Genomic DNA, 24,319 nt, shown 5'->3' with positions numbered 1-24,319 from the left:
CGCACATTTTGGCCTGAGCTGCAAAGGCCAATCTTCACAGGATCCTCTGCTCTTTGAATAACACACTGAAATGTGCAGGTAACCTTCCCCAGGCAATTAGCACCCTCCAAAATGTTGCCTGAGGTGGCACAAAACCCGAGTCTCTTTTTAGCTCCGTTTCCAGTGAGCAAATAATCCAGCCCATGTGACTGTATAGTTCATTCTCCTCGGGATTTCTGTGGACTTGGAGCACATGGGAGAAATGAAAGTGCCTGATATGGGTAACAAATTTCCATCCCTGCAAAGTTGATGCAAATTTTGGTGTTCCCATGGCTCTGGCAGGGTTTGCATGGTTGCACGCAGAACGGCCTTGCTGTGCCTGCTGTTTGGCTGGCTGATAGGCCCGGTGGGTGCCATCGTGCATTTCTACACAGTGAATCATTAATTCTAACATCCACACACAGCCACAGTATTCTTATTGTATGTACTTCCAACAGTTCCCTTCCTTTTCCCCCACCTGAACCCCTGCTCTTTTTATCCCAGCCCAGTTAATTTTGCAAGGTATTCTGGCCCTCCCATCCTTGAAGAAGGATCCCAGATTTGCAGCCTGAGCAGTCTTGTTAGCACAGTCGTGCTGTTCATCCTGAGGTCAAAATAAATGCTTAACAAGATCTCAGAACTGCAGTTCATGACCATTTACTACCGTCCTTTTCAGACAGATTCCTACTCACCTTTCAGTCTGATAGTAATCTTCTGATCTCCTTTTTAAGCAACAGCTTTCCAGGTGTTATCCAGTATTTGTCCAAAGCTCACGTAGCTGGACCTGTTGCATATCCCTTCTGAACAAGAGATATTACCACCCCTTGTTCACAGAAACACATGGTTCTTTACTCGTAGCCTCAATGTTTGATCTTGTTTGTCGGGTTAAAATTTTGTCACGGGAAAATAGGTTACATGGCGAAGAACCTTCAGAAATATGGTGTGTGAAGGCTACGGACACAACTTTTACCACCTCTTCTACCGCTTAATTCCTGAAAATTTTTCCCCGAGTTCCAGAGTGATGGCCCTGTGGGTCCAGTAAATGAGGTAGGCTTGCTCAAACTGAAAGAGGAAGAATTTGGATTTATCACTAGTCTGTTAACGTGGATCCTTCACATTGTTATCTCAGTTGTGGAGATGTGCGGTCTTGGTTTAGTCAGTCAAAACGAGAGAAGTCAGTGTAGGCCAAGAGTTAATAAAAACCCCCAACTGTATAGCCCAATATTTACAAGGCATTATAGAAATGCAACTCTACTCATGTGCACGAAACAGCAAACCCCGATGTTTTTTTTTTTTTTTATTAGAGCTGTGTGAGGGTGGGAGGGCTGAAGTGGAGAGGGTCAGGCAAAGCAGTTGCCTGCGCTGCACTACAAGAACATGCTTCTGTGCTGAAGGCGGCAGTAGCCAACTTACCGAACCCGTAGGATCACAGCGGGACCCAGGCACACACCCTGCGGGGACAGGACAACTTCTGCAGGACCAGCAAGAAAGATCTACACAAAGCAGCCAGGGGAAACGCGCTGTGAATGCTGTTCCACTTGTGGGTCAGCTCTCCAGCCCAGCAAGCACGCCTGGGAGGTGCCGCATCGTCCAGGAGACCATCTCAACAGAACTTTTCAGGCCTACTCAAAATTACTCCTTAGTGATATGAAGCAGAGATTAAAGATTGCTGCTCCTTCTCCTGCAGCGGTACGGTTTTATTTCACTTGAATTCTAGACTTTGGAATAGAGAAGATGCTCTGCAAGCACCACCTTCCCTCCTAACAGCCAAAAATCTTTCTTCCTAATGTACCCTCTCTCTGCGCAGTTTTTCTAGGAGTTCTGGTAACAAGTTGGCTCTTTGCACAGATGCCCCCCTGGGAAGCTCTATTTCTTTGGATGTTTTCCCCTTAACAGTTTCATACAGGTCCTGTTCACGTTTTTCCATTTGTCCTTATTCCTAGGCTCTTTCCTCAAACATCACTAAAGAGCTGGGGAGTAGAAGTCAAGCAGGAGGAAAGGCGTGTGAAAAGGGAGGTCAATTTGAATGTCAGATATCTACTGACTCCTAAGCTGCCCGAGTTCAGAGTGACTGGAAACCACAGCGTTATACGGTCGTTGTTTGACAGCCCAGGAGCAATCCTTCACCACAGTTCTACTAAATGGATCTCCCCTACACAAAGGCCTGCTGCTGCTAAGGGCTGTTTTGTTCTCTGCAAGAGCAAGGATTGAAATGCCCTTTAATTTTCAGCATGGTTTGTCCAACTCATCCATGCTGGTATCAGGAAAGCCTATGATTATTGCTGTGCGTGCACTCCTCATTTTAAGCTATTTATTAACAACATCAGTGCATTATTGCACAGCTATTAATCATTAGCTAATTCTTCCTAACAAATATCACTTCTGTAAGAGAGAAATGTTTCAGACCAGTCCGTGGGTAGGAAGGAGAGACTTGTTATTTAGCTAGTCAGCATCTGCTTTGTCCTCCTTTTTATGTCCCTAGTACTTCAGGAGGACATAAATTAGAGGGCAGCGTGTGTGGGAAGTCTACGTGGACTTTGCCACAGTGACAGATCTTGACGTAGTCTCAGAGAGGACCGAGTGAGTTAGCAGGGATGGCCTAAGGCTTTCGGGAAAGATGAGCATTTTACTGACAGCAATTCAAAGCATATTGAATTGCAAATGTTATCCCTGAACCAGTTTGCTGATAGTGCATGTAGCACAAGTGTATTTGCCCAGGATACTCAACATACTTGTTTTTCATGCTGATAAGGGAGCGGTGGTTAAAGAAACACTTGTAGCAATGAGTGTGTTCGTGTCACGCATGCATAGGATTCATTTATCAAATTCATTCTAGACTCACTCTAGTAGAGGCCCGTCCAATAGCTATGGCCCTTAAAAGCCAAAAAATGCAGTGGGAACCTGGAGAAATGGGAAAAGAATGGCCATACAGTCTGGCACCAGTGTGGTATGTACTCAGACAGCCATTTACACAGGTATAAAAGAGACTAAGACACAATTAAAAACTTACATGTGGAGTCTTGACGATGAAAATGCCAAGCCTCACATGGAGGAACTACAGCTAGGTTGAAATAATAACTCCAAGACTCGTGAGCCAACAGATTTTCTCCCTCCAACGGCTGGGGTGACCTTTCCCATGGGGCGGGCAGCCAGCTTGTCATCGACTGGGCTGGGGCCAGTTAAGCAGATTCCGCATCGCTGGACTCCTCCATGTTCGTTACCAGCTGATGCAAGACCTTCGGGTGGCCCTTCTGACGAGTCCACCAGAATGGGCTCTGTGACAACGCACATCCCATCTTTGACCAAAGTCAACTGCAAACGTTACACTGAAAGGTATAAAACCCTCATTGACAATATAAAATTTCAAACTATTTAATTGCATCCTGCTTTGTGTTTGTGGGGTCAGCACCCAAAGTACTGATTTGCTGATGCCCCAAAGGCTGTGGGACAATAAAAGCCCTTTTACCTTAATGCCAAATAGCGTAATGAACATGTCTGGAGCAAGAGCTGCTTTTATTGTTTAGGATGAGGAAGAGGCTAGGTTAGCATTTATTTCCTCAACCTGGAAGGGCAGGTATTGTTGGGGAGCATGAGTATGACATATATACTGCAGGCCTGTCCCAGTTGGAGAGAATAAATCTGTATCAGCATAGTCCTGCATCTGGGAAAACTGGAGAGAAAGGTGTGACTACAGTAGAGCTGCACAGAGCAAAATGGCCAAGGAAACACCCGTCCAAGGAGAGCTGCACAGAGCAAAATGGCCAAGTCTCCGTCTCCCGAACAGCGAGACCGAAACCAGCCAAAGACTCAGATCCTAAAGATACTCAGATCCATCTGAAATCAGAGCATTTCCGAACCAAAGACTAGCCAAGCTCCTTAGCAAGGGAACAAATCTCAGTGGCCCTACGGGCACAGTGTCAGTTTTGACCTCTTGTCGTTGAATGCAGGAGCTGCTACCTGGGGCAAACAGACACCCCTCAGCACCAGGGGGGTCCCCGAATGATGGGGCATACGCGTTCCTGTCGTCTCATTTCTATTCTGGGCAGCCACAAACTGCTCTTCCTTCTTCACCCAGCTCCTCTCTCTACTCCTCCTCTCAGCACCTCTGTGTCGGGCTGCGGCTCGCTGAGCAGGGGAGGGAGGCAACCGACTTCCCCCGGCGCTGCCAGCGCGGCAGCTCCGGCCTGACCCGCAGCACCGCCACCACTCCAGCCTGGCAGCGGCAGGGCCGGCCGCTGAAACCGGGTGACATGACACAAACGTCGGCGTAAGACAGGTCTGGGAGGGCTCCCCGGCTTATTTTAGGAGTGGCTGTAACCAGCAGTCAGGGTCCCAGCAGGGAGTGGCTAACGAGATCATTTGAGTAGTTTTGAACAGGACTTGAAAAGCCACTAGCAGCACTATAACCGTAAATGGCTCTTTTAACCCAGGATTTCTGATCTCCGAGATAACCCATGCTCACTCTTCATAGACTCCTCTGGTGCCAATCCATCTCGGCAGATAACTCGGGCGTTCCAGCTAACGCTCAGCTTCTGTCCCTAACCAGAACAGGAAATGCTTCGCATACAGGTGGGAGCATTAACGCCTGTGATATTATGCTAACTCCCTAGAGGACAGTCATTACAGCAAAAAAAAAAAAAAAATCCAGTCTAGCCCTTCAGGAAAACTTCCTAGCAGCTGTTAGACCACCAACGCGTTGGCAGAAGTCTCATAAAAACATGTCAGCCGTGATTGAACAGAGCATTACTGCGCACGCAATAGTGAGCTGCGAGAGGGACGCAGTATCCTGCCTCCTGGGTCTTTGCATCTTTCCCTTTTAGGCACGCAGCTTATTCCCGCATCACAGTTGTCAAGTCAGCAGTTGGGGCAGATGGACTTTCTGTTTTAAGCTCCTTATTTTGCCAAAGCCACAATCTGGAATTGGCCCGCAGGGAATGTATTTCTTTCAGGAAAAAAAAACCCAAAACAACCCATGACCAAAAAAAAAAAAAAAATGTTACTGAGGGAGTAGCAATCTCTCTGCCCTTCAGTCAACCCCAGAGGAGATGCTATGTATTTTATCAGCTTTTTTAGCCTCACTGGTTACTGTAGCAAAGACTTTCTAAACGCACCCCAGTAGGGCACAGATCCTGGGGCGGCAGGGAGCTACCCCTCACAGTTTCTCAATAATGGAGAAAAGTCTGAAAGGCGGTGCTTCACTTAATCCTGATTATGTGAATCTTGATCAGGTCTAAGTTTTTTTAAGGTCGGGAATCGCTGAAGAACATCGAACAACATAAAATAAAACTTTGCAGTGGCTTCTGGTACTACCAGAGAAAGGGAAGTCGGTCCTCCTCTTTCATTGCCCTCCCGCCAGGGAAGTCCTGCGTCCTGAAAAGAATCCTTTGAAATTGCTGAAGGAAGTAGTGCACACAGAGATACTGTGAGCGGTGAAACACAGACCATGTAACCACACCCGAGGTAAAGGGGAAAAGGGACACGCGTTCTAGGTAAGAGCCTGAGGGCAAAGCCCTGTGTCCAAAGGGGGTGTGTGCTCCCACGCATTTCAGCTCATTTGGAGGCCGAAGTAAATTCTCCGGCTGTGATGAGAACTGAAATCCACCCCGCACTTTTTCAAGGCCTTTAGCAAGTAGGTTTTTACTGGCCAATCCGAGTTAGCGTCCCCGGGAAGGACAACTCCTCCTTACAGAGAGAATGCTGGCTCTGCAGAATGATTTTCTGCCCAGAAGTCAGCTGCTGAATGCGCACAGGGCGTCCCGGTCAGGCTACCTGCCAGAGCAGGGGCACGGCGCCTGCGGCTCTCTCGGGCAAAGCTTGTCCTCTGAGGAAGGAAGGGGAAAGCAGCAGCCAGCGAATGCCTCTTCCCTCCTTCCCAGATGCTGGGTCCCACACCAGGAGAGGCTGAGCCAAGCACCCAGCCGTGCTACTTCCACGCAGACTTTTTCACGGAGACAAAACCAGCTGCTGCGGGTGGAGACCGCTTCTGCAGCCGCTGCTTCCTGGGGGGGGAACAGTCGCTTGTTCTCCCCCACCTTGCCGAGGGCTCCTAGAAGTGTCTTTAACCTTTAATGAGCTCTCGCCACCCTATTATCCACACCGTGCTCTTGTACACGGGGGCTTGCTCAACCTCTTCTTTTCCACATCTCCCAAAGAGATGAACCTTTCCTTCTACCTCAGCCGACGTGAAGAAGAGGTGCAACATCCGAAGCAGCACTGGTGCTGAGCCTCCAGCCAGGGGCTTGCGCAGGTGGCAGGCTGTTTCAAGGCAACCATCTGCCAGGCAGGTATCTACCACAGCTTTACTGCGTGCAGCTGCCTTCCCCAACGAGTTTAGTTTGCACCCATGAACGCAAAGCCGACACTTCTGCAGGCTCAGCCACCTCTGTGAGCCTGCTAGTGATCAACACGTTACACACTGGCATTGCACGTACTCCCAGGAGGGGCTGTGCCTGCCAGATACCACACGCTGGGTGGTACTCTGCACTTGTTTATGTTCATTAGTATTCATTTTTGCTTGCAAATATACTTGGAATTCTGAAAACGGGATTTTCTCTCGCACGACTTTGAAGACCAGGAGAATATATTAATTTAGGGAGGCAAGAGGTAGCTCCCATCAATAGAACAGCCACTCTGATGGCAATAACTCACAAATCGATAGCTTCAGGTAGGGTCCAGCATGGCACCTGCATGTTGCCTGACTTACGTGAGCTAAGTGAAGAGAAAGAAGCAACAAAGGGTAGGGGTGAATAAATGCAGCCTGCAGCACAGCTGTAGCTCTTCCTCCTTCACTGCATGCAGGACTTCCTCCTCGCCGAGCAAAATAGGAACTGCTCTCAACAGCTGTATCCTGCTGTAAACAGAAGCCTGGACAGCGGAGAAAAGGGAGTGCAAAATGTCATTCCCCTCTGTGCAGACCACGTTTCCTTCTGCGTTATTCTGTCATCCCTCTGTCATCCTTCACTCCTGGTCCAACACCAGGTATTTGTTCCTCACAACCCCGCTCTCCCCAGTGGTACCACGACAGCCCTGTTACAGCGCGAAAGCTGGAAGAACCTGGAGGGCACGGGGAACGTCCATCCCGCGTGTGCTGCTCCTGGCAGCTACCCTGAAGCCTGCAATATCGGTAATAATTTCCTCTACCTCGGCCAAGGCTGCTCTGCTACTGAGCTGGGCTAAGCGGGTGTGCTGAAAAGTGGGTTCGGGTCTATAGAACTTGCGTTTCCAGTCACATCAGCAGGATCACACCTTCCCATGGAGCTGAGTAAGGACAAGGTATCCATACTCGCTGCAGGGAGAACTGGTGGGTAGCTGGGCTATATGCCTACAACCAAGATATTTGATCTACCTCTCACAGCAAAAAGCAGGAATTTAATACATCTTCTGGAGGCCTGAGGCTATTTAATCTGTGGGACCAGGAGAAAGGTGAAGGACAGCAATGTGAGATGGGTCTTAGCAAGATCAAGGACTCTCTTCTCATGAGACTCATATCTCAGCGTAAGCAAATTGGTATTCCATCTGCTAATGGATTTAAGGAGCAGCTGCTGCTTACTTAAAGCAGCAGCACGCGTTCGTGCGCCCAGGAAATCATTAAAGATTTTACACTCGCATCCTTGAGGCGGGAGGACTCTCGGAGGGGAGCTTCTCCAAAGGAATTGCCCAGCTGGAGCGGGTGAACCGCAAAAGCAATGAGGACGGGCTCCAGAAAGGCTAGAAATGGGAGAAGAATTTGCGCATCGACACGGAGTTTTGCACGGTGGAAGCAAGGAGCACGTCCAAGGTGAAGTGGAATTTAACGTCCTCAGCAGGATAGACCACTTGAGCATCAGCTGCTATGGGACAGTCACAGAAAAGCCCAGGCTCCCCAGAGTTTTAATTGCATTATCCCAGTGCCGTCCTAACTGGCACTGGTGCGACGCTCCCGGCTCTACCTCGCCTTCCCCCCTCAGCACACCCCCCCTGCCCGTCCCTCTCCCCCTTCAGACTCCCCCGCCTCCCCTTCCCAAACCCACGCCAGCAGACGCGGCACCGAGATCCCTTTGCCTGCCACAGGCCTACAGCCCGTCCCTCTCCTCGCCTGCCTCCGCCTCTGCCGTCCGCCCCGGGCAGGGGTGGCTCTGCGGGGCGGGGGGGGTGCCCAGGACAGGACACACGTGGGGGGGAATTTCTGGATCCCCCACCTCCAGGGCCGCTGCTTGCACCGCCCAGAAGCATCAGGCACCCGAAGTTTTGGGGTTCTGTGCAAACATGCAGGAAGACGACTTCTTGGCAGGGAAAAACTCAGAGCCTAGGCAAGAACAAGGCGGAACACGCCGGGGACTCGGACGGAACAAAGCGCAGGGCCAGGGTGGAGGCGCACAGTAACAGCCGAACGTTTGCTGGGTGTATTTGACAGGCTTCAAAGCTACGGAAAAAAAACAATCACGTGAAATGAAAATGAAAAGACTTTTAGCAAAACATCCCCGTGAGAATAGATTTTACAGTCAGTGAGTTCAATGTGAAAGGTTTTCCCACTCGTTCAATACGAGATTTCATACACATATGAAGAATAAATATAAATTGCTTAGAATCCAGCGTTTTGTGTGAACCTGAAAATAAATATTCCTCTCTGTGTCCGTGCCTCAGACACCGCAGCTTTGGGCTGGTGCCTGAGAACCTGTAAATGAGGAATTGACCGACCACGAAAACTGGGCTGACGGCACTCACCGGGCCGGCCGGAGGGGAATAAACACGTCAGTTAATACGAGGCGACTCTCTTCACCGCTGAAGACGTTATCGTGAGCCGTGGGATTTGCTGAGTAAGAGAAGCAGCGAGCAGTTCTCCGCGCCTCCACAGCTTGTCGCTCTCGCCCTCGCCGAGGCCAGCTCTCTCCCGGCGAGGGCTGGCGGGGCGGCAGAGCCCCGGCCCGTGCTGGACACCCCAGCAAAGCACCCGGGCACCGAAACGCCAGAAGGGCACGAGCCCCGCCGCTCCGCTCGGCCACGGCCCCCCGGCTCGGTGTCCCCACCGTGCAGTTACGCCGCCTGAGTTTCCCCCCCCACCCTCTGAAGTCACACAAAACACGAGGACAACCTGAGAGCGGGAGGAGCAGAATTTGAAATCAGCATAGGTTTACTGAGTCCAAACTGTTTAAAGTTAAAGTTTATTTGTATTCTTTGTAGGAATATCAATAAAAGACCTCAAATGTATCTATATCTGTACATATTACAAGAACCTTCAAAAATTATTCACAGAACAAAAATAAATCTTCTTTAGAACAAACCCAGGCAATGAAATGCAGAAATGGATCTCAGAGACCAAACAGTCCAGTGCTACTAGCATAAAAATACGGCTTGAAAAACAAGTTTATTACTTTTTAAGGTGTACTTTGTTGAAATAAAAAATAAATTATTTAGAGCTATCATTGTAAAACAGTTCTGTGTAGTAACACTCTTATTAAGGCCCTTGAGACAGAAAATCTATTTTTACAGGTAGGATTCCTGGCAGGCATGATCTGTAATGACATGCTCGCTCTCACGGGAGTTAACTTACTGTGGAGAAAGAAATACCTAAAAGCATCAGCCTAAAATGTAACCCTTTTTGCTCTGTCAGGCTCAGCTGGATACCTGTGGCTGACCATGCTACTCACTGATGGAAATACATTTAATGGTTCAACCCGGACAGGAATTATTCTCCAGGAATGACACAGACATTTTTGCAGAACACAAACAGAATTCATACATACACGGTGACCTTAGCAGAGAAGTATTGCTGACACATTCCACGGGCACTGCTGTAAAACCGATGGGCTTCAATCTGTGAGTTTTCAGATGAAGTTAAAAGCTGGTGGGTTTGAGCAAGCATTAAAACATGAAATCAGTATATCATGTCAAAACCAAAAAGCCTAAGCCAACCCGAAGCAATTACAAGAACATAAAATAAAACCCATTTCTTGGATGACTTATGAGATGCATACGGAATCTATTACTGGATACACCTCTGGATCTTCTCTAACTAGAAAATATACACGTCCCTTTCCACTCTCCTCTGGATCCCCTGCCGAAGTTATGCCACTGGAGAGGAATGTTGCAAAAACGTGTAGCTGTACGAATCTGTGCTTTTATGCATAGCTGCCCATTTCCAATACACCAGGGGAATAAGAGTTGGCAATTCCCGGAGGTGAAATCTGTCTAATTCTCTTAAAAAAAAAAAACAAAAAAACAAAAGGGATCTGAACTCCTAGAGTTGCAAAGAAGGGGCATGTCCGGGATGCCACCCGGAGGCCGTGCTCCCTCTCTCCTCCACGAGCGCCGATCCCGGGTGATCGCGGTCGGCTCCGCTCCCCACACGCCGGGCGGCGAGGGGCCCCCGCTGCCCCCCCTGCCCCGGGAACGGGAACCCCGGGTGGCTTCGTGGTTTGGGAAGAACCATCCCGGGACAGCGCCGAGTAACGTGGCCAGCGAGGGCTGAGAGGCCAGGACGGGGCAGCGCCTCCGTTTCGGTTTTAGGGACAGAGGGGTGTTACTCCTACAGGCTATTAAATTTTTCCTGCACTACTTCGGCTGTTTCCAAATGAGAGCAGCAGTTCCTGGTAACAGCACTAGACACAACCTGACGCAGGTGCTGAAAGTACGAACCAAAGCCTAAAGTCTGCAATGCTCATCGTCAGACTTCGCACTGTTTACTGCTTCTCCCATTGCTGCAGAAACCCACTGGCTGCTTCTCCTAAACCAAACGCGATCAGGCCCGGTTAAAGCTCTTGCTCCCAAACAGACAGACCTTTTGGCTGCCACGTGGTTTAGTGCTACTTGAATTTTATGGGACTGGACAAAATAGAAGCTGGCATTTTCACATAGTGTCAGCTTGAAGCGGCTTAAAATGTCTCTGGAAAGCTTCTTGGTAACAAACCAGGAGAGACAGCTGCCTGCGGAACTCGGGAGCGTAAGGGTTGGTTCTGCAGCTCATCAATTTTAGTCTCGCAGCTCTGTGAGTCTGCAACCTTCACTCCCTTTTGGGTCAACAGGCAGCTTCTCCTCTCTAGCGGGAGTTAGAGAAGTACACTTTGCACTTTAGGGTAGAAAATGAAGCAGAAGAGAAACAACCAGCCTAGCAACAACCTGCGAGGACGCTACTGATGGGTCAAGACTCTTTTAGAACAGCAACTTTTTCTTACAAGCATTCTACAAGGTTAAGAAATACACAGGAGAAGGTACATTATTCGAATGATACATCACTGAAGACCACATCGAAATCCATCAATCTTGGGGCAGGTCTTATTTCCCCTCCGAAAACCAGGGCTGGAATGCTGCCTCTGTTGCATTTCTCTGCAGAAACCACAGTGGACGCCCCGGAGCCTTCAGCAGCGAACCAGAGAGAGCGGCCGGAGATCCGCGCTGAGCGCTGGCTGGGCAGAAACCTGGGGAGCTCCGGCGAAATGCGTTTCCCAAACGCATGCCAGACCAACGCTACCAGAACGACGTATCTGCTTCTGCCTTGCCCTAGTCCATGCATTCATTCCTACGACCACTTGCTCGCACACCTCAGTCACAGAACACCCACACCATTTGCGCTGCGTCGTGAGCGAACAATGCACGTTTCCCGTCCGAAAAGGCTACTTTGGGGGAACAAATTTCCCACGATGCGGCTGTGTAATTACAGTACGTAGCAAAGGGGAGCTGCAGATCACACAAAATACTCAACGAGAAGGGGGTTGCAAAGGTTTCTTGTAAAAGAGAGCTACTCACAAGACAGATGGGTACAAACTCGATAGACTGCCTACGGCTGTGGTGCACGAAGGAAGTAGGAAAGAAGAAGGAACTTAAAGGCACAGTTTGAGGAAGAAAATATCAGAGGTCAGCGATGACCCAGAGCTGGAAGACGGTTTGGAAAGTATTGAAAAGAAACCGCTACTGAGCAAACGCAGAGCACGACCCCAGGTGTGTCAGACAGTGCTGACTTCGCTACGGACGCTCCAAGGAGAGGGCAGGGACGCTCCTCGGCCCGGAGTACCAGGTCACATCCGAGCAGCCAGAGCAGCTTTGACCCGAAAGATCTAAGCATTAAATATAAATCCCAACTCGCTGCAGACGAGTCTTCTGTAGGTGTAAATGAATGGCCGAGGCCCCGCTGAAAGACAGACGCGTACACATTTGTCTTGTACAGCTTACAACGCAGGAGACGTGGTCCCTGTGTTTAGGCGTAGCTCGGAACGTCACACGCGTGTGTGATGACGTTTAACTGCAGTATCGGAGCACAGTACCCAGGCCGAGCCGTTGACGTGCAGCGCTCTGTCACAACCTGCCTTTGCCCGCAGAGCTGAGGTCAACTCGCTTCCCCAAGAACAAACCAACCTGACAACAGACACCGAATTCGGGTCCTCGGCGCTGGCGACCCTTCGCGTCGAAGGCAACGTGGGTCGCTTTCGGGAGGTGAAGGGACTGGCTTAGAAACTCCTACATTCTTAGCGTAGCACAGTTTTAGAGACTGAGAAAGGAAGGCCAGAAAGGATCATCAGCTCATCGGCTCCGACCTTCTCCATATCACAGGCTGCACGATTTCAGCCAGGTACCCCCAGAGCCACCTCATTCATTTCTTGGTTGCGGCCTGAATTGCTTGTTAAACACGCCCCACACCGAGGCACCCTCTCCAGGTTTTGGCTCATTCTGAAGTCAGCTTTTCCAATTTCCAATTTCCAGAACATGTTTGAATGGTTAATCGCGCTCACCGGTACCGGAATATTTCTGTAATTCAAAATTTGAATTGCTGTTGCGATAATTTTATTCAACATTGAGAGTCTGGGGGCTAGAAACGTACACCAAAAAGTGAAAGTGAAGATTCACACACTTATCGCTTGGCTCTAGAATCTGGGGCTTTAAAAAAAAAACCCCTCCTCAGACTCAATATTGTGGCATTTGATGAAATCATGAGAACTGCCAATCCTGTGTCATTTATTGTTAATCTTTTACAGTTTGTGAGTGTCACGATCTTCCACGAGAAGGTCACTTTGTAATTATATACACATTCACCTACAGCCTGGAATCGCGCTTCTATGAAATGCAACTGAAAGTAATTGGAGAAGAAGGCTTAGTCAAAACTCCTTAAGAAAAAAATAGAGTGTACAGAACTTCATAAAAACCCGTTGAAGTATCCAGAGAAAGAAAAATTTCAGTGGAAATGGAAGATCTTTTAAAGACAAACGTGCGGAAAGCATCTTTCATTGGAACTGGACTGGCTAAGCTAGTGGCTGAAACAGTGAAACGGAACGAGAGTTAAAATATAGAAAACCTGGAGGGAAAAGGAAAATTTTGCATACGGACGCCGCCTTTGCTGGGCACGGCGCCCTCCGGCTCGCCCCCTCCCCAGAGCATCAGCCCGCCTGCGCCCGGGGGAGCGCGAGCTCAGGGCGCCGCCGCGTGCTGCGTCAAGCGGGGACTGGATCCCACGTCAAACAACAAAAAAAAGTATTTACAGGTCTGTAAATTCTCACAAACGGAAAAATATAAAACTGCATTAGAACCGGGGTAAAAAAGAAAGAATCCTACCGTGAAAAACTGCAGATTCCCTCTGTCTGTCTGATGGGAAGCCTGACTGTGTGCAAATGCAAGGAAACGAGCTTGCGGCTCCGAGCTTTCACCTTGGCCAAAAAGACCGACAGTTTTTTTGCCGGAGTCCTACCACAAGTAGGTACGGGCCCCAGCAAGAGCCAATTTTCTTGCTAAAGCGTTTGCTATCGAGTTTGGATTCAGTTCAAGAATAGCTAGAGAAGAGGGGAATAAAACCAGCAGATGAGTTTTCTTACAGAATTCATTTCACTGCGATTTCACTCCACGCATGTCTCAGTCAGCCTGACACATACAGCTGCTGTCTGGTGTAACCCCCTGCTCATCTCTCTCTCTCTCACCCACAACACACGTGCACTCACACTCCCCTCTTCCTCCTCCAAGGGCTGCAGTGCTTTCAACAAGAGAAAAAAATAATAATAATAAAAATAGCAATAATTAAAAAAATCTACAGTATTCACTTCCTTTTGGTATATTACATCGGCGTTTTCTGTACATGACCCAAGGGCTCCCTCTATTTACACAGTGATACGGAAGGACTTGTTCTCGGGAGCCCGGTTCTCCTGGCCTTGAGTGGGGAATTAAAGCCCACCCTTCAGAGTTCTTCTTTCTCTTTTCCATTTTATTAGCAGCATTATGTAAACCTGTAAGGGAAAGGGGGGGGCTATTTTGCAGGTGTCTCGAGTCTGCCCCCTCTTGCCCTTCTCCTGGGGAGACGGCCGGCAGCATCTGCCCAGTTAGCAGCTGCTGTTTTTGAATTCACCATTCTCCGTGATGGAAAGCTTGGTGGGGTTGGTGGGGGAGATGCCATTGCGGACTTGCATGCTGTAGCGCTCCTTCACCTGCGTCAGGGCACTCATCAGCCGCGTGTTGGCCGAGTCCAGCGACACGATCCGCTTCTCCTGCAACAAACACCCCGCACAGTCAGAGCTCCTTCACAAAGGAAACGCCTCGGCCCCCCGAGCCCTGCTCTGCGGGGAACTTCCAGGCCGCGGGGCTGCAACAGTGTCTCCGGGTGATTTCTAGGCAGAGGCAGCGTGGCTAACATTCTCCGGTAAGATGGGACGTCTGCCTCTTTCTGTTTTCTTGGGGTGACGTGGCCCCCGCGTGCCAGGGGCTTTGCCCAGGCTGGCCTGGCCCTCCCGGCCTTTCCGCGGGATGGAAGGTGAGTTCAAGTTACGTGGGTGAACTCACCCAGCCCCGGTGGCTTCATCCCGACAGCCGCCAACCGAGGCAGATGGAAACGCAGGATTTTGTCATGGGGCGGGGCGAGGGGGAAGGGGTGTTGGTGTTAATAACAACAACAGCCAATTTTAATTCTGGTTTGTTTTTTTGTTTTTTGTTTTTTTTTGTTTTTTTTTTTTTTGTTTTTGTTTTTTGTTTTTTTTTTTAAGTATGTTAGAAAAACAGAAACAGGCAGCAGAAAATAAAAGTGGTGGAGGTTTCATCTGGCAGAGAAAAGTGCAAGTGATATCTAACGGCCATTGTCTCTGTATTTTCGATGGAGTGTGCTCAGAATAAACTCATGGTACGCTTCAAATAAATAAATAAATGAATTAAAAAAAAAAGCAGATAATGGCAGCCTGCAGTCACCAGCAGGAGTGAGGGTGCAACAGCAACATAGAGAAGAAGCAGCCAAAAGCTAACACTAAGGGGTTATTTGAGGGGAAGGGGAAGAGGGCAGTGTGGGTGGAGGGGGAGATGCCATCGACAGAACACAAAGAACAAACACTGAACACACTGCTCCTAGGCCCATTCCAGCTCAGAGGGGCTCCCGGGCCCCGCCGAATCCAGGGTTCCCACATCCCAGTTTTGATTCTTCTCGCACAGAAAGTGCCAGCCTCCACTTTGAGCAGAAAGCTAAAGGATGTGTGTACTAAATTTATATATATATATATATTAAAAAAAATAATAATAATAAAAAAACCCATCAACAAAACCCAGCCTACTAACAGCTCGGTTATCTGCAGTGGGATAAAGCACTGGAGGGTCAAGCCAAAGAGTTGGTGGCGCTATTAGAAATGACAATTTTCATCTTCCCTCAAAAAATAATAAAAAAAAATATAAAAAAAAAAAAATGCAGCCACACAAAGCAGCAACAGAGATGGCAAAAGGTAAATATGCTCTCGATGCTACCAGCCAATTGGCTTTTTTTCTTTGAGAAGGAAAAATGTCTAATTGACTTGAATGAAAAAAGCTGCATGCAGGAACTCTTCCCAGTCCAGCCCACTGAGAAACGAAATGGAAGGAAAAACGCTGCACAGAAGGCACAAACATTAAGGGATAGTTCAGACGTATCGCTCAGGAGACCTATGTTCTGCAACAGCCCCTTGAGATTTAGATCCCAGCTCATCAGCTGTGTGGCACATCGGCAATCAAGTAATGCTTGCTTTTCTCAGCGGGTTTCCCCGCAGGGGTAAGTGGTAGGGTGCAAAAACAAAGCAGAATTTAAGTCCTGCTTCTACCCCAGCCCTGAAGAGACCAAGCTCCGTGTAGCAGAGCAAGTGGAGGAGGAATCAACAAAGAGCCTGCCCCGGCACTTGCCCTGATCCAGTCAACGTGAGTAAGGAGAACGGACAACGGAGGAGTTAAAGGCCTTAGCCTTTCCTCCCATACTGAAAGGAATCCTGCAAAACACAACTGCCTGAGCAGAAATGTGTTCTTCAGCAAGTTAAAGCTCCTCCTCCTCAGATGAACTGTCACCTGGAATATACAATTTAAAATTAAAATTTCTTTCTGAAGAATGTAGCTTTCCAAAGGGTTAAAAATGAAAGGCTGGTTATTTCCTGGCACTGAGGGGCGCTCGCCGTGCCAGTTTGCAAAACAGCTGGAAGTCTACACTGGGAAAAAATCAATCTTAAAAGCATGAGCTCGGTGAGCAGAGGCATCTTCTCACTCAGAGGAAAATACGATCTAACAGACATGTCTCTAACCCAGGTGAATTGGGCGCGGGGAGCGGGAGGAGCTGGAATGGGTAGGAGGTCAGTGCACCGGGCCAGGACTGGGAACTGCTCAGCTAGAGAACTGATTGGGTTTACTTGCCTGTTGGAATTATCTCATCCCCATTTATGACCTGTAATTTAACACAGCGGAGATGTCACTTGCAATAGCAACTGGGCTAGCGCTCTTTGCAGCTCCGCCGCTCCGAGGAGCGAGCTCAGGCAGACGTGGCCCCTGCTCGGCCGGGGGGCCCGGAGCCGGCGGCGCTGCCCGGGGCTGGCCCAAGGCTGCCCCGACCACGACAGCAAAGGGCAAAACCTTGAAAAGCGTGGTGTGATAAGCCAGGTTCCACCTCCACTCCATAAACCTCACAGACAAAAAGGCCTTCTCGCTTCCAGCCACCGCTATATCCCTTTGCCAAACCAATCACGGGCTAAGAAAAATCTTCCCAGCGCAACTTAAGAGGGTTTGCTACAGAACCCAGCGAACGCTCGGGCTCCTCTGGTGTGCCTCTCCTCAATCTTTCACCAGCTTCCTCTTCTGCTCAGGTACCCACGAAAGGGCAGTGACATCTAAGCCTCCCCCACGAGCCGGCTGACCCCGAAGCAGCTCAGGTCTGCCGATGCCCAAGCAGATGATGCCTCGTCTGATCAAGTGGGATCAAGGACCGCACCGTCCCAGCCCCGAGGGATCAGGCTGGGCCACTCCTGGCCCTGCTAGCCCACAGCCTCACACCGCGGCCGAGAGCCTCGTGGCAAGAGGCAGGCAGCAAAGGGAAGGGCAAGTTTCTTATTCAGTCAGGATCTCTCAAATCCTCCCCTCCAAAAATCACCCTCCGCGAGTTTGCTCGGTGCCCCCCTCCGCTTTCTCGAGGCAGATGAGAAAGGCATCACCTCCTTCAGAAACCAGGCTGCTGTTCGGATGAGCTGCCATCCCATCAGTGGGGAACAGCAAGGTGCCCTGCCTCTGCCTATCTCCAAAAAATGGCCCAGCTCGTTCAAATTCTGCCCTGGCCCCCCACCTGCCATAATCCTTGATCGGGCTGGAGGCTGCTGCACTGCTCCTCCACCACCAAGAAAATAAAAAAATTCAGCGACTGACTACCTCCCTGTTCATTCTCCAGCCCCGCCCTCTCCCACTTTGCATTTTGAGTGCAAGTCCTCACAGAAAGGATTTAATCTTCAGCTGCGTCTAGAAAGGGTGACTACACTGGGGTCTCCATGTAGAGCATCTTGCCCAATAACTAGGAACTATAATATGGTGTCATTCCAGAAGGATTTTATTTTCATTCTGCAAGGCTAGGTAACAGAAGTGCCACGCTATTGTACGCGAGTGATTTATTTAGATTAGAGGGCACGGATCCAAAAATCCGTGAGCTTTCATGAACAGTCTTTCCGAAGAACTGCGGGAAAACGGGCAGAGGCAGCAGGAAAACCAGAACTTTTCCAAACATCACAAAGAAATCCGCTACAAATATACTCCCAGGGTTACCAGGCTTTAAAAAAACACAACTTTTTTCTACTTTGTGTTTGCCCTACAGTCCCACGTGAGCTCAAACATTTCTGTTAGTGATGGCCATTCAACAGGAAAAAAACGGGCAGGGCATGCTCTTTTGCACTCACTTTTGCCTATATTCTAATACACCGGTACCATCTTCAACAATGTTCAACTGAGCCTCCCCCTCCCTCCCCCCCGCCACTCTTTGTGCAGGGAAACAACTTTCTGAAGCAACTTGGGCTATTCCTGAAAGAGGTCATCACCTTAAGATTATCTATCAAGGCAAGTTTACAGCTGGAACGACTGCAAAGCCCCAGAAGCAGGAAGGATACCTTCCAAACGCCAATACCACAAACGTAACACGGCGGGCAGGTATCAAACCAGGCTCGGGTTCTGCCGTACAAGCTTTGCTCTCTGGGATCAGCACAGACACCGAAGAAAAGCTGAGCCGATCCCAACGCAACACACCCACGTGCACTGCCCACGGGGTCCCGCTTCCCGCAGCTACCTCGGGTTGCACTTCGTGGCAAAGGGGGGGGGCGTTTCTCCGGGGCTGGCGTGGGCACTCGGATGGGGTGAAATGCCACGTTACGCAGGGCGATGCTCCATTGCAAAGCAGACTCTTTTCTGGACTCCAACGTTCCAAGCCATGCTCTTAGCTCGCACAGCTGAGATGCATGCACATGGCAATTACGCTATGCTGGGATGAGGCACAGTTCTTCCAGACTTCCCCGGCCCACACTCGGACCAGCGCACCGCCCCGCTACCCCTTCACCCCTCCCGGGACCTCACAGAGTAGAAAAGCTTTGGGAGAAGTGACCACTCCTGGGATTTGCTGTCAGGCTGTCTCAAGGCCTCGTGTCAGACAGCACAGTCTTTATTAATTGAAAAACCCCAATTCTCTCCTAGAAAGCAGTAAGTCACACGTGCAGCACCGTGGGCTAGTGCTGGCTTGGGAGCTAGGTAACGATGCTGGGGCGGGAGGATAGGGGAGAGTAACGGGTTCTACACACAGAACACTTGGTTCTGGGAGATCCTGAGCTCCTTACCTGTGCATCAATAATCTTCTGCTTTGCGTCGATGACAGCTTGCATCTCTGCATGATCCTTCTTCAGCTCCTCTTCCACTGCCATGAGTCTGATGAGCAAAAAGACATACAAAATCAGGACAGTTTAATACTATTCCAGAGTGTTTCAGGCACGCCAGCCTGTTGGTTTGACTCCTCTGATCGGTCCTGGCTCTGCAAGAGAAGAATTCTGCTGCCCGCGGAAAAGCTGATCGATCCATCTGACACTCCCAATTGCCTAAACCTTGTTATTCTCAAAACGGACATCGCCAAAAACGCAACTGCTCTGAAAAACTACTGCCTTGAGTACAGATCCCAAACGAAGCGGGACGGTACCAGCCCAGAGAAGTCAAGAAGCCCGCGCAGCCACCTCCTGTAGCGTCGAAGGGAACACACGACACAGGGAGGCCGCTTGTCCCGCGCAGCCCCAACCTTTCCCGAGCCTCACCTGCTGATGATACTTTTCATCTGGCTGTCCTTCTCCTCCTGTTGCCTGCGCAGTCTCTCCTCGCTGTCTTCCAGCCTAGACTTGTACTCCATCAGCAGCTTCTGCATTTGCTGCTCTTGCACCAGGAGCCGCCGCTCATATTCCTCCAGCCGGCGACTTGACACCTTCAGGCGCTCCTTCAGCTTCGCTATCTCTTGTTCGTACTGCAGGTTCAAGGAAAGAAGGAAAGAATCAGACGTGGAGGAAGGAGGAAGAGATCAGATCGCTATGATCTTCTGCTCCCACTCAGAGGAGGACATTGGTTTGGGTTTTTTTGTTTTTTTTTTTTTTTTTTTTTTTATCATCGTGAAAAAATAAACTGAGAGAAGTAAAGGAAATGACAAGCAAACAACTGTGGGCAACCAGAGCCAAGGGGCATAGAGGATCCCACTGGGCACCGAGCAGTTCCCACACTGCAGGATTTCTTTCTGTAGCACAACTTAAGCAGTCAGAGGGCTGTGACACGGCTCCTCAGCCCTGACCGGTCACGTCCCCAGTTACCAGTACCCAGTTACTCAAACAGTTCCCAGACAGAAGCTGCTAATAGCGCTGAACTGTAAAAATGTCCTGATGTCCTGGGGTGGCCAAACTTACAGAACGGACCGGTGTGAGACCCAGCTAACTCATTCTTCAGGACCTAATCAAGGCACGAAACCACGTACCAAGACAGAGCAAATAATTCACTACAGAACAGAGCCTGTAAAGTTTACTTGGCCAAGGTTTTGTTCTACTTACTATCTCTGTGGACAATCACTTCTGACATAGTGCAGTGAATCTCAACGTATTCCACTTTGCTTTGGCTTCATTCAGCTTTCCTAATAATCCCACTTTCCTGCTTCTTGTCCACCACATGTACTCCTCCTCGCTCCCTGCCTTCTCAAAATACCAAACCTCTTACTAAACTTCACCACCGTAGCAGCATACAGATCTAACTGTTTGGAAAAACGGTATCTACTCCTGAAAATAAATATGCTTTAAAAAAAATGATCACGGATGTTTCTGTGGAGCCTAGAAATACTGTACTACCCAGCTGACAGGCATTTGTCTCAGGTGAAGCCCAAGACAAAATCTGAATGCAATTACTGATGAAGATTGAATTGCATTTACAGAGCCTTGGACAATCACTTAGCCTATCCTAAGCTATACCCAGTCAGGTTAACAATCGCGATTTTATTTTTTTTTTTTTTTAAGGGAGTTTAACGATCACTAAAATGTTTTGCAGGCAGACAAAAATGGCAGCATGCTGTAGCTATAGTGTTTCCGTAAAAAATAACGACTCGAGCAGGATCGAATGCACTTGGGCAGCGTGACTCACGATGCACCCAAGTGCCAAACACCAGCCTGCGACGTACAACCCCTCAGCTACGTCAGCCTGCAGCCCCTTTGACGTGCTGCAGCCTGCCTGTGGCTGAACCCCTAGTGCGGGATGCCGTACCGCAGGGGTGCGCCCGCACGCACAGCAGGGAGCTGTGCCGACACAACCTGGGGCGGGACGCGCGGCTCCGCCGCGGCAGGGCCCGAGCGCGGCTCTGCACGGGGCCGCGGGGTGGGCAGGGCTCGCTGGCAGCCCTCGAGGCGGCTGCACGCCCCGCAAAGCCTACCTTCTCGGCGTGCTTGCCTTCATCTGCATTCTGCTCCGCGTCCTCCTCTACTTCTTCGTACTGGCCATTATTGAGAACCCACGCAGCCGTCCTTTCCACCGGGGACATCGTGGCAGAGTCCACGGGGGACTGAACCTGGAGCAGAGATACCTGTAAGCATTCTTCAGAGAGGTTACATACAAATCAGCTCTAAAATCCAGTTTATTTGGAGGAGAAAAACGACCGTAAATCTGTCGGTCCCAAAGGATCACCGAAACCTCCTGCGGAGATACTTCATCCTCTGGTGCCTTTGGACCACAGCACGCACTTGAGTCCCTCTAAACCAGATATTTTTCTTCCTCTCTAAGTGAGCTTCTCCCTGAAAAAAGTTCTTGTTTCCAAATCCTGCTCACATCCACCTCTCCCCTCTGCCAGACCCTCAGTAAGGCTTTCTCGACCGGCCATTTCTCTCACAAAGAAAACGACAACGCTTGGCTTGCAGGTAGGACAGAGGGGCTTCTTCGGAGCACCGAGGAGCGTCACTCGGGAGCAGCCCTCCCAGCCAGGCTGCAGACAGACTTTGCAGCAGGGGACTGGGCTGAAACAGCACAGCAGTACTTAAGAAGTGCCAAGGAGGTGTAACATTATCGGTGTAGTGCCTGGCAGGTTTAGGTGGTCTACTGCGGCGTGCACACCCGGGCAGGGCTGTGAAAGGAAGCCAGGGCCAGCAGCGCTTACGGGGAGAACCGTAAAACACCAGCAGAGGCTACCCTCTTTAAGGGAATCTGAAAAGGAAGCCAAGAAAAGAAACAAGAAACTCTCTGCCCGGCTGGGGAAAATATGGCTGGCTACAGATTCCAAGCAATTTTCGTGGACAAAGGCAAGTTTATAACCACAGGAATTAGCATCATTATCCCTGAAAGAGCAACGCTGTCTTAACTTTTTGAGAAATGCGAAAGATCAACCTCCCCACCCCCCTCAACTGTAGCTTCTTTTTGGGCTCAAGCTGCTCTTCAGCTCAGTGCCTCGCTTCAGTGTCGTACCAAAAGTGAAATGTGCTCCCTGGCAGGGGGGTTTTGGTCTCGATTTCGGTGGGGAGCTCGTTATGGGGGAGTAACAGCTTCTTTACACGGGTCAGGCGAGGGATCGCGCCAACCTCCGTTTCTGCTTCTCTTGTTGACGAGGTCAGGGCCGGCGAGTGCTGCGCTCATCCTACGCCAGCTCCGGCCAGAGGATTTGCTGCCCTGAAGACTCCAGCACGGGAAGAAGCCCCAGCAAGGATGGGTATAAAGGGAAAGGAAAGGAGTAGGAAAAAAAGGCAAAAATCCCCAGGTTTAGGCGGAGGCCCTTTCGCGAAAAGGACATCTTCACAGCAGAAAGGCTAGTTGCCTTTTTTGAGTGCAGCGAGACAACCTGGCAAGGCTCCTTAGTTGCACTTTTGGGATGGAATCTGCTGTCAGGCAGCCGTAGCAAGGGAGACTATGAACTGTGTGTGGCTCTACCACCGACGGGCTCTTCTCGGAGGTAAATCCTTCGCCTCTAGGAACTGCTGGAGGAATCAGGAACAGCTATGGATGAACAGTGTCACCGGTCCACTGGAGGTATGGAGGACCAAGATAGCTGAAGGCTGACTAAACTGCATCACCAGCCTTGTAACAGACTGCTGATCAGCAGCACACCGTGCCAAACAACCTTGCAAGCTGTAGGACAGAATATTTTCAGCCAAACTCAGAAAGCCTACAAAGGCCAAGCGGATGGCAAGTACTTCACATGCTAATGGGTTATGAGTTATACTCTAATAAAGGGGGAAAAAGAAAAAGCCTGCTAGGAACACGTATTTATTCCCCTCTTTGCCTCTCTTCCAGAGGAACACACTGACATTTCTGTTCCCACCTACTTACTAAGTGGAAATGGAAGGCAAAAAGTGACCTCTCCCAGCAAACAAAGGGCCTAACTCTATATTCAGAAACAAACGGGGCTTGTAGAGAACAGAGTCTAATAATTATAACGCCCACAAAGCATGCCTAGAAAGAACATGCCCAGAAAGAACATGCCCAACTTCTCTTTTCTCTTTTTCTTTTAAAAAATAAGAACAGAATTCCACAACACGATTTGCAATTAAAAGGATGCAATGGAATTTGCCTCAAAAAAAATTCTGGCCGCTCGATTTGGCACACTTCAAGACATTTCTCAAGGGTGAGGGGAAGGAAAGAACAAATTGATTTCTCCGCATAAAGTAGGAGCAAGTACTCTAATGAAGCCAGTGGAAACAATTAGTGCGGAAAGTAGAATGGAAAAATAAGTAGATGCACATCACCTGCAAGAGGTGGGAAGGAGACTGCCCTGAAGGCAGTCACAGTCGCGGGCCTCCGTGAAGCTGAACGTAAAAGGAACTGGAGAAGAGGGAAGCCTGAGCCAGTCCCTTTGATGCTAAACAAGCAAAGGTAACTTGGGGGCAGTCGGGTAATGAGCGATTTAAGATGAGAAGAGCCAGGGGGTTTGCAAACAGCTAACTGAATGTTTCTTGTAAATGAAGCCACCCGTGTGAGGTGTACGCGCGAAGGCTGGAGATGCACCACCTGTGCTTTCCCCTCCTTACCCCAGCTCCTTCAAAGTAAAACCTCCTTTGCGTATTTGTGTGGGCACTTCCCGTAACAAGCCCCGAGGAACGGCACAGGCTCCCCGGGGATTCTGGCTAGGACACTGCACAGAACCACACAATAAAACTCAGCAAATCGTACAATACCGGTTCACACTGGATGCCCGAGAACTGCAAAGGGAGTTTATCCTTCAAATTTATCCTTGTTACTGGCCTAAAGATCTGCTACACCTCCACACTAGGCCTAGTTGTAGTCAGTGCGCTTCACCTCTCGGCGCCTCTAGGCCCAGACGTAGGACACCCGCTCCAGAGGAGGACACAAACGCACGCACTTCAAACAGTATGCAATTGCTTTTTTTTTTTTTTTTTTTGGCGTTACTAACTTGGCATATTAAGCTTTGCTTTGTGCTTCAGTGTTTCTGATCTCCTCGCACTTTAATAAACCCGAGGTATCAAAGCAGTTTTGAAGCCGACCGCTCCTGGGTTCCCAGGTATCACCCAGATCTTCCTCCTGCCGACTGTAACGCTCAGGAGCTTGCCAAGGAAGCTACACCAACAGGGGCACCAGTAAAACCCTGGGCAGAGCAGGGGCTCAC

General features: G+C 49.7%; 1 protein-coding gene across 11 annotated transcripts in view; it reads right to left on the bottom strand.

Moving 5' to 3' along the window:
* Positions 1–9,141: 9,141 nt before the first annotated feature.
* The window catches only part of RASAL2 (RAS protein activator like 2), a 188,798-nt gene continuing 173,620 nt past the window's right edge, over positions 9,142–24,319 (bottom strand). For 7 of the 11 annotated variants that reach the window (XM_042803368.1, XM_042803369.1, XM_042803381.1 and 4 more), the window contains 5 exons: positions 21,146–21,280; positions 19,506–19,708; positions 19,041–19,128; positions 14,318–14,456; positions 9,142–14,198 (listed from right to left, as the gene is read on the bottom strand). In XM_042803368.1, coding sequence (XP_042659302.1) covers positions 13,993–14,198; positions 14,318–14,456; positions 19,041–19,128; positions 19,506–19,708; positions 21,146–21,280 — 771 coding nt within the window. In that variant the 3' untranslated portion in view covers positions 9,142–13,992. Of the gene's footprint in view, positions 14,457–16,596; positions 16,628–19,040; positions 19,129–19,505; positions 19,709–21,145; positions 21,281–24,319 lie in introns of all 11 variants that reach the window. The other 4 variants (XM_042803388.1, XM_042803390.1, XM_042803382.1 and 1 more) reach the window with 3 other exon arrangements.

Source organism: Tyto alba, unplaced genomic scaffold, assembly GCF_018691265.1.
Source record: "Tyto alba isolate M040663 unplaced genomic scaffold, T.alba_DEE_v4.0 Super-Scaffold_1000006, whole genome shotgun sequence".
NCBI classification, from domain to species: Eukaryota; Metazoa; Chordata; class Aves; order Strigiformes; family Tytonidae; genus Tyto; species Tyto alba.
The sequence above is the reverse complement of the archived record's forward strand: the minus strand, read 5'-3'. Positions and strand labels throughout refer to the sequence as shown.